Here is a 15,513-nt window from a genome sequence, read left to right as displayed (position 1 = left end):
TTAATATTGGGGTGTGTTACAGAGAGTGATGTATACTGAAATTGTGTTACAACTATTGATAAATGTGGGTGTGTTAAAAGGACTTATGAATACTGGGGGAGGGGGTGTTTCAGGGAGTGATGTATACAGGTAGTGATGAATACTGGGGGTGTCTTACAGGGAGTGATGAATACTAGGGTTATGTTACAGTGGTGATGTTTACTGGGTGTGTGTTACAGGTAGTGATTAATTCTGGGGATGTGTTAGAATAGTTGATGATTATTGGGAATGTGTTACCTTGAATTATGAATTATGAATGATGAATGTTAAAGATGAATACATGGACTGATGAATACTGGGGGGTGTGTTACAGGGAGTGATGAATACTGATGGTGTGTTACAGAGTGTGATGAATACTGCGTATGTGTTACAGGGAGTGATGAATACTGGGAGTGTGTTACAGAGTGTGATGAATACTGCGTATGTGTTACAGGGTGTGAAGAATACTGGGGGTGTGTTATAGGGAGTGATGAATACTGGGGGTGTGCTACAGAGTGATGAATACTGCGTATGTGTTGCAGGGAGTGATGAATACTGGGGGTGTGTTACAGGGTGTGATGAATACTGGGGGTGTGTTACAGGGTGTGATGAATACTGGGGGTGTGTTACAGGGTGTGATGAATACTGGGGTATGTTAGAGGGAGTGATGAATACTTGGGGTGTGCTACAGGGTGTGATGAATACTGGGGATGTGTTACAGGAGGTGATGAATACTGGGTGTGTTTTACATGGTGTGATGAATACTGCGTATGTGTTACAGGGAGTGATGAATCCTGGTGATGTCTCACAGGGAGTGATGAATACTGGGGATTTTTAGAGGAGGTGATGAATACTGGGAGTGTTTTACAGGGTGTGATGAATACTGCGTATGTGTTGCAGGGAGTGATGAATACTGGGGGTGTGTTACAGGGTGTGATGAATACTGGGGGTATGTTACAGGGTATGATGAATACTGGGGTGTGTTAGAGGGAGTGATGAATACTGGGGGTGTACTACAGGGTGTGATGAATACTGGGGATGTGTTACAGGAGGTGATGAATACTGGGTGTGTTTTACATGGTGTGATGAATACTGCGTATGTGTTACAGGGAGTGATGAATCCTGGTGATGTCTCACAGGGAGTGATGAATACTGGGGATTTTTAGAGGAGGTGATGAATACTGGGAGTGTTTTACAGGGTGTGATGAATACTGCGTATGTGTTGCAGGGAGTGATGAATACTGGGGGTGTGTTACAGGGTGTGATGAATACTGGGGGTATGTTACAGGGTATGATGAATACTGGGGTGTGTTAGAGGGAGTGATGAATACTGGGGGTGTACTACAGGGTGTGATGAATACTGGGGATGTGTTACAGGAGGTGATGAATACTGGGAGTGTTTTACATGGTGTGATGAATACTGTGTATGTGTTACAGGGAGTGATGAATACTGGGGGTGTGTTACAGGGTGTGATGAAAACTGGGGATATGTTAGAGGGAGTGATGAATACTGGGGATGTCTTACAGGGAGTGATGAATACTGGGGGTATGTTCCAGGGTGTCATTAATACTGGGGTTTGTTACAGGATGTGATGACTACTGGCAATGTGTTTCAGGGAGTGGTGAAGACTGGGGTGGTGTTCCAGGTAGTGATGAATACTAGGATGTATTACAGTGAGTAATGAATACTGGGGGTTTGTTACAGCAAGACATGAATACTGAGGTTGTGTTGTAGGGATTTATACATAATAGGGATGTGTTTCAGTGAGTGACAAATACTGGGGAAGTCTTATGGGAGTGATTGTGTTACAGCGAGTGATGAATATTGAGGGTGTGTAACAGGGAGTGATGGATACGGGGGTGTGTTACAGGGATTGATGAATACTGGGGGTGTGTTACAGGAATTGATGAATACTGGACGTGTTTTACAGGGAGTGATGAATACTGGAGATGTGTTCCAGGGAGTGATGAATACTTTGAATGCAAAACAGGCAATTCCAAATTCTACAGTGTGTTGCAGGCAGAGAAAAATACAGGGAGTGTGTTACAGGGAGTGATGAATACTGGGGATATGTTACAATGAATGATGACTACTGGGGGTGTGTTACAGGGAGTGAGGAATAATGGCTGTTTCCTACAGGGAGTAATGAACGCTGGGAGTGTGCTACAGGGAAGGATGAATACTGGGGCATCTGTTACAGTGAGTGAAGAATACTGTGGATGTGGTACAGGGAGTGATGAATACTGGGGGTGTGTTACAGGAGTGATAAATACTGGGGGGGGGGTGTTACAGGGAGTGATTAATACTTGGGATTGTGTTACAGGGAGTGATGAATACTGATTATATGTTACAGGGAGAGATAAATACTGTGAGGAATGCTGGGAGTGTATTAGATGGAGTGTGTGATTAATACTGGGGGGGTGTTACAGAGAGTGATGAATAATAGGGTATTTTACAAGGGAGGGATTAATACTGGGATTATGTTACAGAGAATGATGAATACTAGGGGTGTGTTACAGGGAGTGATGAATACTGGGGGTAAGTTACAGTGAGAGATGTATACTGGGATTGTGTTATAGGGATTGATACATAATGGTGATGTGTTTCAGGGAGTGACAAATACTGTGGATGTCTGAATGGGAATGATAAATACCAGGATTGTGTTACAGCGACTGATGAATACTGTGGGTGTGTACGTGTACAGGGAATGATGAATACAGGAGGGTTGGGGGTGTGACACAGGGAGTGATAATAATGGGATTGTGTTTGAAAAAGTGATGAATACTGGATGTGTTTTATAGGTAGTGATAAATACTGGAATTATTTTACAGTGAGAGATGAATACTGGGGATGTGTTACGGGATGTGATGAATACTCAGGGTTTATTGCAGGGAGTGATGAATTCTGTGAGTGTGTTACAGGGATTGAAAAATACTTGGGGTGTATTACAAGGAGCAATGAATACTGGGGATGTATTGCAAGGTGTGATGAATACAGGGGGTATGTTACAGGCAGTAATGAATACCCGGAATGTGTTTCAGAGGGTGACGAATGCTGGGGTGTGTTAAAGGGAGTGATGAACACTGGGGGTGTATTACAGGGAGTGATTAATACTGGAGGAGTGTTACAGGGTGTGATGAATACTGGGAATATGTTACATCAAGTGATGAATACTAGGGGTATGTTACAACAGTGATGTTTACTGGGTGTGTGTTACAGGGAGTGATTAATTCCTGGGATGTGTTAGAGGAGGTGATGATTATTGGGAATGTGTTACCTCGAGTGATGAATACTGGGGATATGTTAAAGGGAGTGATGAATACCAGGGGTGTTACAGGGACTGATGAATACTGGGGGGGGGGGTGTTACAGGGAGTGATGAATACTGGGGGTGTGTTACAGGGTGTGAAGAATACTGGGGATGTGTTAGAGGGAGTGATGAATACTGGTGATGTCTCACAGGGAGTGATGAATACTGGGAATGTGTTATAGGAGGTGATGAAGACTGGGAGTGTTTTACAGGGTGTGATGAATACTGTGTATGTGTTGCATGGAGTGATGAATACTGGGATTGTGTTATAGTGTGTGATTAATACTGGGAAAGTGTTGCAGGGAATGAAGAATACTGGATTGTGTTACAGAAAGTGATTAATACTAGGGGTGAATTACAGGGAGTGATGAATACTGGCAGTGTGTGACAGGGTGTGATCAATTCTGGGGGTGTGTTACACCGAGTGATGAATACTGTGGGTGTGTTACAGGGAGTGATAAATACTGTGGGTGTGTTACAGGGAGTGATGAATACTTTGTATGTGTAACAGCTAATGCCAAATTCTAGGTTGTATTACAGGCAGAGATGAAAACAGGGGGTGTGTTACAGAGAATGATGAATACAAGGTGTGCGTTTCAAGGAGTGATAAATACTAGGGGTGTGGTACAGGGAGAGATGAATACTGTGAATGCGTTACAAGGAATGATGAATACTGGACGCGTGTTAAAGGGAGTGATGAATTCTGGGTGTGCGTTACAGTGAGTGATGAATTCTGCGAGTGTGTTACAGGGTGTGATGAATAATGGGGATAGGTTACAGGGAGTGATGAATACTCAATGTGTTAAAAGGAGTCATGAATACTGCCGCTGTGTAACAGGGACTGATAAATATTTGAGTTTTACAGGGAGTAATGAATGCTGGTATTGTGCTGCAGGGAGTGATAAATACTGGGGTTGCATTACAGGGAATGAAAAATACTGCAGGTATGTTATAGGAAATGATGAATACTGGGGATGTGATACTGATGCTTCAGGAAACGGTTCCGTTTCTGTGCCCATTTGAAACTCCACGTTCATGGGATATCTTACTGACCAAACTTCTCAATTTCTTTTTTTTTAAATTAATTAATATTAGTTTGGGCTCTTTCCAAGATTAAAATCCCAAGGACTGGTTAATCTACCAATCCTACATCACTGTCATTGCCTGGATGTTGAATTATCAAGGCCTCATCGGTACCTGTCACAGGGACTGAGGGATATTGGGATTGTTTCATTGAAGGTTTGAAATGTTTACTTGAAAGGTTGGTTACCTTTGATTCTTCTTTTTTCTGCTCTACAGGGCGAAGCTGGTGATCCAGGACAAAAGGGCAGCAAGGGTGATAAGGGTGAACAGGTGAGGATCATTGCCAACATGCATGCAGTTTTTCAGCAAGTGTTGCCTTTTCCAAATGAGAGAGATCTTGCTTCCTGGCTGGATTTGCATAACTCAGCCAGACCCTGCTGCTGCACCCTGTCCATCAGTCAATCCTCTCAGATCTGCTGCTACACGCACAGGTCTTCCAACCCTGGCCATTTTACTAGTGAGTGCAGCAGGCATTAGTCATGTCTTCATTACTGGTGTGTACAGCAGGCACCAGTCGTGGTTATGTTACAGGTAAGTAGAGCATGCTCCAAATTGTACTGAGGGTTCGTCTCTCCAGAATAAGCATCTCACACCTTGATGAAAGGCTCAAGCCCGAAACGTTGGTGATGTATCTTCACCTTTGCTACATAAAGACACTGTTTGACCTGTTGAGTTTCTCCAGCATTTGTGTGTTTTTCTCATCTCACAAAGTAAATTCAGGAAGCAACTTACCATTATATTGAGGTAACAAGAGAAAGAAATGGAATTTATCGGTTGAATTTGATAAAAATCTAAATGTAGAAACTCTAAAAGCTCTCTGGTCCTGTTAACCAGGGGTTGCGAGTTTGTTCCTTGCTGGGGCCTCATTTCTGCGAGCAGCACTGGACAAAGTGGCGACTCTATCTTCTTTATGGTAGACAAAGTTAAAGAATTTCATGTATGTTATATTCTAAATGTAGTATTACATGACAATAATGGAATCTTTACATCTTTTCACCCAATCAAAGTGCACTGATGTTTTGTAGTCATGAGATGTCAGGATTTCACATAGGATTCCACATAGAAAGTAATGTGTGGAATGATTAGGTCATCTATTGTTCTTAGTGATGTTAGTTCTGATTAGATTGACCAACACAAACTCAGGCCATGGATCCTTTCAAACGGATGAAGCAGGTGGAGCCTCTGTTTACCTTTTCATCCAAAAGTCCGAGCCTAGGCACACAATCATTCCACAATATGCACATCATGACCTTGTGCACCCAAGCTCTTGGGATGGGCAGAATCCAAGGTCTTAGAGTTGTGAGAGAAATTCCTGGTCAGTCATAGCCAAGTCTGTAGGGCATGTTCACTGAGATAATGACTCTGATGGACCTGGGCACTAACCTTGACCTGGTCCCCTGATTATTATTTTAACTCATGACTAGATAGTCATTATCTAGTTACTGTTTAAAATAATAATCTGATCTGATAACTTGGAGTTTGTCAAATGTGTTCAGGAAAGTTTTTAAAATCAATATATCGAGGTACTAACAAGAGAGTGTGCAATACTGGATCTCCTATAAGGAAATGTGACAGAAATATGTGTATGGGGAACATTTTGGTTCCAGTGATCTTAATGCCATGACTTTCAAGTTGATTATGGAGAAGGATAAGTCTGGGCCTCAGGTTGAGGTTCTAAATTGGAGAATGGCCAATTTTGAAGAAATGAGAAAGAATCTAGAATGTTTGGATTGGAATAAATTGCTTATGAGTAAAAATGTGCAAGATAAGTGGAGAACCTTCAAAGGAGAAATTTTAAGATTCCATGTTTGTATTTTCCTGCCAAGATTAAAGGCAAGGTTAACAGGTACAGGGAACCTTGGTTTTTGACAGATATTGGGGATCTGGTTCGGAAGAAGAGAGAGGTGCATAGCAGGTATAGGCAGCATGAAGCAAATGAACTACTTTTTTTTTTATTTTTCACACCATAAATCACATTAGCCATGATATACACTTTTTCTTTTTCACACATATACAGTGACTTTTTCTCCCCCCACCCTCCCTCCTCCCAAGCCACCCCCCCCCCCCCACCCCCCCTCTCATCCATTTTAGGTGTACAATCTAGGTTGCATTAAACCAGTCAGACAATGTTGTCATTCAACAAAAATACACCAGAAATTCTACTGAGTCCATTCTTTTCTTTCCTTCTCCTTCCATCAACTTAGGTAATGTTTGTCCCCGGTAGGTTTTCGCTATTGTATTTAATGTAAGGCTCCCATACTTGTTTGAATATTTCAATATTATTTCTTAAACTATATGTTATTTTTTCTAATGGAATACATTTATTCATTTCTATATACCATTGTTGTATTTTCAAATTATCTTCCAATTTCCAGATCTTTCTCCTAAGTAACATAAAAAACAAAGAATTTAGAATTGATTTGGAGGATGCACAAAAAAGATTTGTTAAGATAGCCCTAGCCGTAGCAAAAAAATGTATTATGTCAGCAAATGAACTACTTGAGGAGTATTAAAGATGCAAGAAAAACTTTAAGAAAGAAACTATGAAGGCTAAAAGATGACATGAGGTTGCTTTGGCAGACGATGTGAAGGAAAATCCCAAAGGTTTCTTCAGGTATATTAAGAGCAAAAGTATAGTAAGGGACAAAATTGGTGATGTTGAAGATCAGAGTGGTCAGGTTTGTATGGAGCCAAAAGAGATGGGCAGATCTTAAATATTTCTTGTTTTTTAATCAGTATTTACTCAGGAAATGGGCACAGAGTCATGGGAAGTGAGGAAAACAAGTAGTGAGGCCATGAAACCTATACAGATTAAAGAGAAGGAAGTGCTTGCTGTTTTAAAGCAAATAAGGGTGGACATATCCTCAGGGCATGACAAGCTATTCCCTTGGACCTTGATAGATGCTAGTGTAGAAATTTCAGGAACTCTGGCAGAACTATTTAAAATGTCTTTAGCCACGGGTGTGGTGCCAGGGGATTAGAGGGTAGCTCATGTTGTTCTATTATTTAAAAAAGTCTCCAAAGGTCACCCTGGAAATTAAAGGCCAGTGAGCCTGATGTAAGTAGAAGGTAAATTATTGGAAGATTTTCTTAGAAATCAGATATATTTGGATAATCAGAAATTGATTGGGGATAGAAAGCATGTCTTTGTACATGGTAGGTCATGTTTAACCAATCTTATAGAGTATTCCAAGGAGGTTACCAGGAAAGCTGATGAAGGAAAGGCTGTGGATGCTGTTTACATGGACTTAGTAAGCCCTTTGGCAAGGTTTCACTTGACAGGTTAGTCAGGATTATTATTTTAACTCATGACAAGACACTAAGTATTCAGATGTTAGTTATTCATGGTGAAGTAGTGTACTGGATTCAATAATGGCTGGATGGGAGAAGCCAAAGAGTAGAGGTGGAAGACTGCTTCTCAGACTGGAGGCCTGTGACTACTGGTGTGCCTCAGGGATCAGTGCTGGAACCATTGCTGTTTGTCATCTATATCAAAGATCTAAATTCAATCAGCAAGTTTGGAGATGACACTCAGATTGAAGGCATTGTGGATAGCAAAGAAGGTTTTTAAGGCTTGCAGTGATCTGGACTAGCTGAAAAAATGGGCTGAAAAATGGCAGATGGTGTTTAATGCAGACAAGTGTGAGATGTTGCATTTTCGAAAGACAAACCCAGAAAGGACATACATGGTGAATGGTAGGACAGTGAGGAGTTCAGTAGAACAGAGGGATCTGAAAGTGGTGTCATAGGTGGATAGGGTTGCACAAAGAGCATTGAACATATTGTCCTTCATAAATCAAAATATGGAGTACAGGAGTTGGGATGTTATGTAAAGTTGTATATCAAAATATGGAGTACAGGAGTTGGGATGTTATGTAAAGTTGTATATCAAAATATGGAGTACAGGAGTTGGGATGTTATGTAAAGTTGTATGGTGAGACATTGGTGAGGCCAAATCTGGAGTATTGTGTGTAGTTTTGGTCACCTAACTACAGGAAAATTCTCAATAAGATAGAAAGAGTGCAGAGAAGATTTAGTAGTATGTTGCCCAGACTTCAGGAACTGAGTTACAGGGAAAGGTTAAACAGGTTAGGACTTTATTCCGTGGAGTGTAGAAGAATGAGGGGAGATTTGATAGAGATACAGGTACACAATCCTTTATCCGGAAACCTTGGAGGACAATGTGTCCCAAATTTCGGAAAGCCAGATTTAAACCCACCCAAATTGTGCTGCCGTATCCACCCCCACCCCCTTCCAGTCACGCTGCTATCTCTCCTCCTCCCCCCTTCCCTCCCCCTCCCTCGCCCTCCCGACTCGTGCTGCTGGTCTTCTCCCGCCTGACTCATGCTGCCGGTCTCTCCCCCTCACCCGCTCATCTCGCACTGCCATCTCTCTCCCCACTTGCCAGATTTTGGAGCTTTCCGGGTTTTGGGTGTCCAGATAAAGGATTGTGAACCTGTATTTAAAATTATGAGAGTGATAGAGTAAATGTAGATAGGCTTTTTTTCACTGAGGGTAGGTGATACAAACCAGAGGACATGGGTTAAGAGTAAAAGGTGAAAAGCTTAGGAGGCACATGAGGGGAACTTCTTCACACAGAGTAATGGGAGTGTGGAATGAGATGCGAGCTGAAGTGGTGAATGTGGGCTCAATTTTAACATTTAAGAAGAATTTGGACTTGTACATGGATGGGAGAGGAATGGAGAGCTTTGTACTGGGTGCAGGTCAGTAGGACTAGACAAAAACAATGTTGTTTGGCACAGACTAGAAGGACCAAAATGACCTGTTTCTGTGCAGTAATGTTCTATGGTTCTATGGAACACAGTTCACAGCTGAACATTTGTATGTGCCTATATCCTGAACCAGGAGCTGTAGTTTAGCTGACAACATAGTTAACTCGACCTTGATCTGCTGCAATAATGTGGATCTCCCAGTGGCCACCCATTTCAATTTTCGAACCCATTCCCTTGTTGCATTTCTGTCCATGGTCTCATGTATTTTCAGAGTGAGACCACCTGCATCTGGTGGAACAACACCTCATCTTCCATCTGGGCACCCTCCAACCAGATGGCATTAACATTGACATCTCCAGTTTCCAATAAACAACACCCTCCCCCTTCCCCATGTTGCCTTTCCCCCAGCTCAGTCTCTCCTCTCTCTTCTCTTTTCCCTCTGTCTACTTTCACAGAGCCAAAATCAATTCTCTCTTAGTTCATATCCAATTAATAACATTTGTTAGTCTGGACTCCTCCCCCTCCCATTCTTCAGTCTTTATCCAGACACCTTCCATTTTTTGTTTATGACTTGAGGAAGGGCTAAGGCCTAAAATATCAGTAATATACCTTTACCTCCCATGAATGCTGTGAGACCGGCTGAGGGTTGAGTGCCTTTAGCATTTCAGTGTGATTTTACTACAATCACAGCATCTGCAAACTTTCATGTTTCACTCCGGTATTGAGGACCTGCAGCACACTAGGAAATGTTGTTCGCACGAGACATTAAACCATTGTCTCTTTTCACAAGAGGATGTAATCATCCCATGGCACTATTTCAAAGAAAGGCAGGGGAGTTCTCCCCTATAGCCCAGACATTAATTACCCTCAATCAATGTTATTGAAGCAGATGTTTGTGTTATTATTTGTGAGAGCTTGCTGCTTGCAAGTGGGCAGTTGTATTTCCTGCAAAGTTTAATACACCAGAAATAATTCATTGACCATAAAGCACTCCCAGATGTCCCAAGTCATGGGTGCACTTCCTGAGAAGACTGAAGTGGACACGGCTACCAGCCACCATTTTGAAAACTTTATTTCTAGTCATTAATAGATAATACTTGCAAAATACAATGTACTACATATTTTATCCCATAAAATCCCCCTCCTCCCTCCCATCCCACCCCACCCCACCCCACCCCACCCCACCCCACCCCCTACTAACCTACCCCCCAAAAAAAGAAGAAAAGAAAAATGGAGGAGAATAATTAAAACAACACATTTAAACAAGTGTTGTGGTTTGGGGCCACATCACCCATGTATGGGAAAATATTTTAACAATTAGTATGCATCAAATCCATATACGGGCTCCAAACTTTTACAAAAAAAGATAATTATTTCATAAATTATATGTTATCCTCTCTAAAGGAATACATGACTTCATCTCCGCATGCCATCATTGAATATTCAATTGAATCTCATTCTTCCATGTAACTGCAAGATATTTCCTAGCTACTGCTAAAGCCACCCTCAAGAAAGCAATTTGGAATTTATCTAATTTCAACTCTAAACACAATGATTTAATATTACCCAATAAAAATATCATAATATTATTTTGAATTTAAACATAACTTCCAAAAACTCTTTAATTTTATTTCAAAATGTCTCACATAACCAAACCGAATGCAAGAAGGTTCCTACTTCCTTATGATATCTAAAACATAAATCTGAAGTAATATATTTGAATTTTTTTAATTTCTCAGGAGTTAAATATAATTGATGAATAAAATTATAGTGAACCAATCTATACCTCACATTCACAATCTTAGTCATACTATCTTCAAAATCAACATCCACTCTTCTGGGGGGGATAGTTATCCCGAAGTCTTTCTCCATTTCACTCTAGTTTTATCTACATCTGGCTTGGGAGTTTTAGCCTGCAATAAAATATACATATTTGATATGAAACCCTTCCTAGTACCATCAGTAATTAAATTCTCAAATTTAGATCTTCTCAGAAAACACAAAGTACACAAAACACAAATAAAGTTTTCAAACAATAAAGCTTTAACTTGATAATAAGTTAAAAAAGTACTCAAAGGTACATCATACTTCTCTCTCATTCTTTGAAAATAAATAAAATGTCATGCCTCATAACAATCTTCCACCAATTTCACTCCTTTTTGTTTCCATAACTTCAAAAATTGATTATTAACCGTAAATGGTAAAAGTTTATTTTGAAGTAAAGGTGTCTTAGCTGAGACTTTACCTTCTGGGCCTAACTGTTCATTTTTATTTATCCATAACTCAAGCAAATGTTTCAATACCAGTAAGTTATAACTACGTAATAACTGAGAATTCCATCGATAAATAAATTGATTCATCCTCTTCTCACCAATCTGAGATAATTCAATAGTGGCCCAAACCAAAGGGATATCCACTTGAAACATTCTATTTATAAATTTTAATTGAGCTGATTCATAGTAGTGCTGAAGGTTAGGCAATTGGAGACCAATGCATATTTCCATGTTAATTTTTGTAATGAAACTCTCGCCATTTTGTCTTTCCACAAACATTTTTTTATCAAGGAGTTAATATCCTTTAAAAATTGATAAGGTATCTTACATGGAATAGATTGAAACAAGTATTGAAGTTGAGAAAAAACATTCATCTTGATACAATTCACCCATCCTATTAACATTATTGGTAAGTCCTTCCACCTATTCAAATCGTCTTTAATTCTAGTCAATAATGGTAAATAATTCAATGTAAATAAATGATCATAATTATTATCAATAATACCCAAATATTTAATACAGTTAGTTCATTTAAACATCACAATATGTCTACATGATGAATAATCCATCTTCGCCACAGGCACATTTTCACTTTTCTTTCAATTTACCTTGTAACCAGATAATGCTCCATACTGTTGCAACGTTCATATAAGGTCTCCAAAGGCCATAAAGGATGAGTTAAATATATCAACACATCACCTGCAAACAAATTTATCTTATATTCATTTGAATTCACCTTAATACATGTTATCGCATTATCTTGACTAATCATCTATGCCAACGGTTCAATAACCAGTGCAAAGAGAGCTGGTGACAAAGGACAACCCAGTCTAGTTGATCTAGTTAATATAAATGGTGAAAATATATGTCCATTTGTCACCACTCTCTCAAAAGGACTTTCATATAAAGCCTTAACTCAATCAATAAAATGAGGCCCAAATTTAAACTTTTCCGAAACCTTAAACAAAAATCCCCACTCATCTCCATCAAAGGCCTTTTCAGCATTCAAAGAAATTACCATTGGTAGGTTGGGTTGCTGCCATGAGGTGTTAATCAATGAAATCAATTTTACTACATTATCTGCTGAATAAAGGTTCTTAATAAAACCTGTCTGATCCACATGAACTAAATTGGGTAAGCATTTTGCTAATCTATTAGCCAGAACCTTGACTACTATCTTATAATCCACATTTAACAAAGAAATAGGTCTATATGATCCCACATTCAAAGGATCCATATCCTTCTTAGGAATCACAGAAATAATTGCTTTAGAAAAAGGGTCCGGTAAGGAACCAACTTTAGCCACCTGGTCCAAAACATCCATCAACAAAGGAACTAACAAATCCTAAAGCCCATCGTCACCAGGAGATTTACCACTTGGCATATTTCAAAATGCCTCTGTTAATTCGCTAACTGTAATACCAGTATCTAAATCCTTTATGTCCTTATCATTTAAAGTGGACAAAGTTAAACCAGATTTTTAAAAAATCATCAATAGCTACCTCATCCTGTCTTACCTCAGATGTACACAACTTCTCATAAAACCTACGAAACTCATCATCGTGCCAAATAGCTTTTATTGTCCTAGATGCCAGTTCTGTTTTCAACTACCATGCTAAGACCTTATGTGCTCTCTCCCCTAACTCATAATACAGAGCTTAATCCTCTGTAAAAGCCTTTCAAATTTATGTTTATAATGAATTATACTGCAATCTTAAATTTACCAATCGTACTTTTTTATTCTCCATTGAAACACATTGTAAATCTTTCTCCAGAACTTCAATCTCCTTCTCCAACTTGTTAACTTCAGCCATTTGCCACTTCTTACCTTTAGCCATATTACTAATAATCTGTCCCTGTAAGTAAGCTTTCAAAGAATCCCACAAGACAAATTTATCTTCAAAAGACTTGGAATATGATCCTGTATGAATTTATGAAAATCCAGATCTTAAAGTAAAAGAGAATTAAAATGCCATCTATACATATTCTCCATCCTCTCCAAAGCACTACAAGTAATTAATAATAAAGAATGATCAGACAAAATCCTCAGTTTATACACAGCTTCCATAATTCGACCTTGCAAATGCACTGATACTAACCGGCCACCATATGTCAACCTTCTAAAGGAGCTCTATCGAGAGCTTCCTGGCTGGCTGCATCAGTGTGGTATAGTTGCTGCAGAGAAATGTATCAGAGGTCAATTCACAAGACCATAAGGGTGGCAGAGAGGGTCACTAAAGTATCCAAAATCATTGAGGATCCCTCCCACCCCACACATAGCATCTGTCAGATGCTCCCATCAGGAAAGAGACAGAGCGAGAACCACCAGACTGAGGAACGGGCAATGAAAATGCGGAACAACCAAGGAACTGCTCACACTAACCATCCAAGAATCTCATATTCACAAAACATTATTTGTTTATTTATTTGTCTGTATGAATATTTCTCCTGCATATGTATTGTTTGTCTGTGTGTTAAGTCTAGTTGTGTATCTGTGTGTATTGCATCAAGGGCAGGAGAATATGTTTTGTCAGGTTGTATCTGACAAATAAATACTCTGTCTATTGTATAATCAGATGACAATAAACTTGACTTGACACTATATTAAAGTAAATATTCCTATAGTAGGGCTGAGAAATAAAAAGGGCCTTTAAATAATCAAAATGGGTACAGTATTTGAACTCAGTGTCTAGACTAAAGCATTGAAATGTTGCTATGTTTCCAATTCTTAGGTTCATGAAAGATGCACTTAGCTCTATTAAAGGATCAACCTTGGCTTGATTGGAATCCTCCACGTGACCCTGGAGGACATATTCCCATGGCATTACTCTGTAAGCACATGGGCTATGCAGTTTTTTAGGGAATGTTTCTCTACCGCCAGCTTGCATACGAAATGGTAAATGGACACATAAATATTCCAGAAGCAGCCTGTTAAATTCCCCAGTTTTACTTTTTTTTTAGTGGTTGAATCCACAGTTGAATTTTACCCCCAGCTCATCCCAAGATAAGTAACAGGGGATGGGGAGTGACGAACTGCAAGTGTTTTAATTCACATTAATGTGATTAGAAGAGCCACACACACCCCAGCAAAGGCACAATTAGATGACCCATCTGAAGCAATCAGCCCTGCCTTTTATGTGTGACCACGTACTTGGTGCACTCACACTCACTGATGCTTTTCTGATCCATTTACAGGGTCCGCCAGGTCCCTCAGGTCCTCAAGGCCCCATTGGACAACCCGGACCTGCTGTGAGTACATTCCTCGATCTTCTACTGAGTAACGGAGTTCATCGTGGTGAGCGTTCTCACTTTCCTGCCTTGCTTGTATTTCAGGGAGCTGATGGAGAACCTGGTCCCAGAGGGCAGCAAGGTCTCTTCGGTCAAAAAGGTGACGAAGGCCCAAGGGGATTCCTTGGTCCTCCTGGTCCAGTTGGCCTTCAGGTACATTGTGCAATGTTCTTTTTATGCATCCTTCTTGTAGACCACCCAGAAGATTAAACGAACAAGCTGTTCATTCATTTCAGAACCTTTAGTTTGTTGGTTAAATGAAAAAAAACTTGTATGAAACACAAATGATCTGAATGACCAGCCATTCATATTCTGGAAATTTCAGGAAATCATAAAATATTTTGTATGTTTTATGTGGTTGGTAGAAGTATGGAAGAAACTAAAACTTACCTTCTTCACAGTGGCCCCCACTTTGAGCAGTGTCTTTAGGGGGCCACAGCCAAAAAAAGATTGAGAATGGCTGCTGTAGGCAATAGAAATCTATTACTAATTGGAGCACCAATTAATTTTTCTTTGCAACCACCTTTAAGAAATACTTCATTATGCTTGAAGAAGTAAAGGGCCGGCATGGTTAGCATAGCGATGGGTGCCAAGGTTAGCATAGCGATGGGTGGCACAGTTAGCGTAGAGGTTAGTACAATGCTATTGCACCACCGGCGAATGGGGTTCGAATCTGGCGTAAACTAAGAAATTTTGTACATTCTCCCCGTGTCTGCGTAGGTTTCCTCTGGGTGCTCTGGTTTTCTCCCACCCTTCAAAATATACTGAGTTGTAGGTCAGTTTGATGTAATTGAGCAACTCGGGCTTG

At 40.0% G+C, this 15,513-nt stretch overlaps 1 protein-coding gene across 4 annotated transcripts in view; it reads left to right on the top strand.

Moving 5' to 3' along the window:
• The window catches only part of col5a1 (procollagen, type V, alpha 1), a 274,674-nt gene that overhangs the window by 224,240 nt on the left and 34,921 nt on the right, over positions 1-15,513 (top strand). For all 4 annotated transcript variants that reach the window (XM_069931782.1, XM_069931776.1, XM_069931792.1 and 1 more), the window contains exons 44-46: positions 4,628-4,681; positions 14,613-14,666; positions 14,751-14,858. In XM_069931782.1, coding sequence (XP_069787883.1) covers positions 4,628-4,681; positions 14,613-14,666; positions 14,751-14,858 — 216 coding nt within the window. The remainder of the gene's footprint in view (positions 1-4,627; positions 4,682-14,612; positions 14,667-14,750; positions 14,859-15,513) is intronic.

This window comes from Narcine bancroftii, chromosome 1, assembly GCF_036971445.1.
Source record: "Narcine bancroftii isolate sNarBan1 chromosome 1, sNarBan1.hap1, whole genome shotgun sequence".
NCBI lineage: Eukaryota > Metazoa > Chordata > Chondrichthyes > Torpediniformes > Narcinidae > Narcine > Narcine bancroftii.
This window is presented reverse-complemented; position numbering and strand designations above follow the sequence as displayed.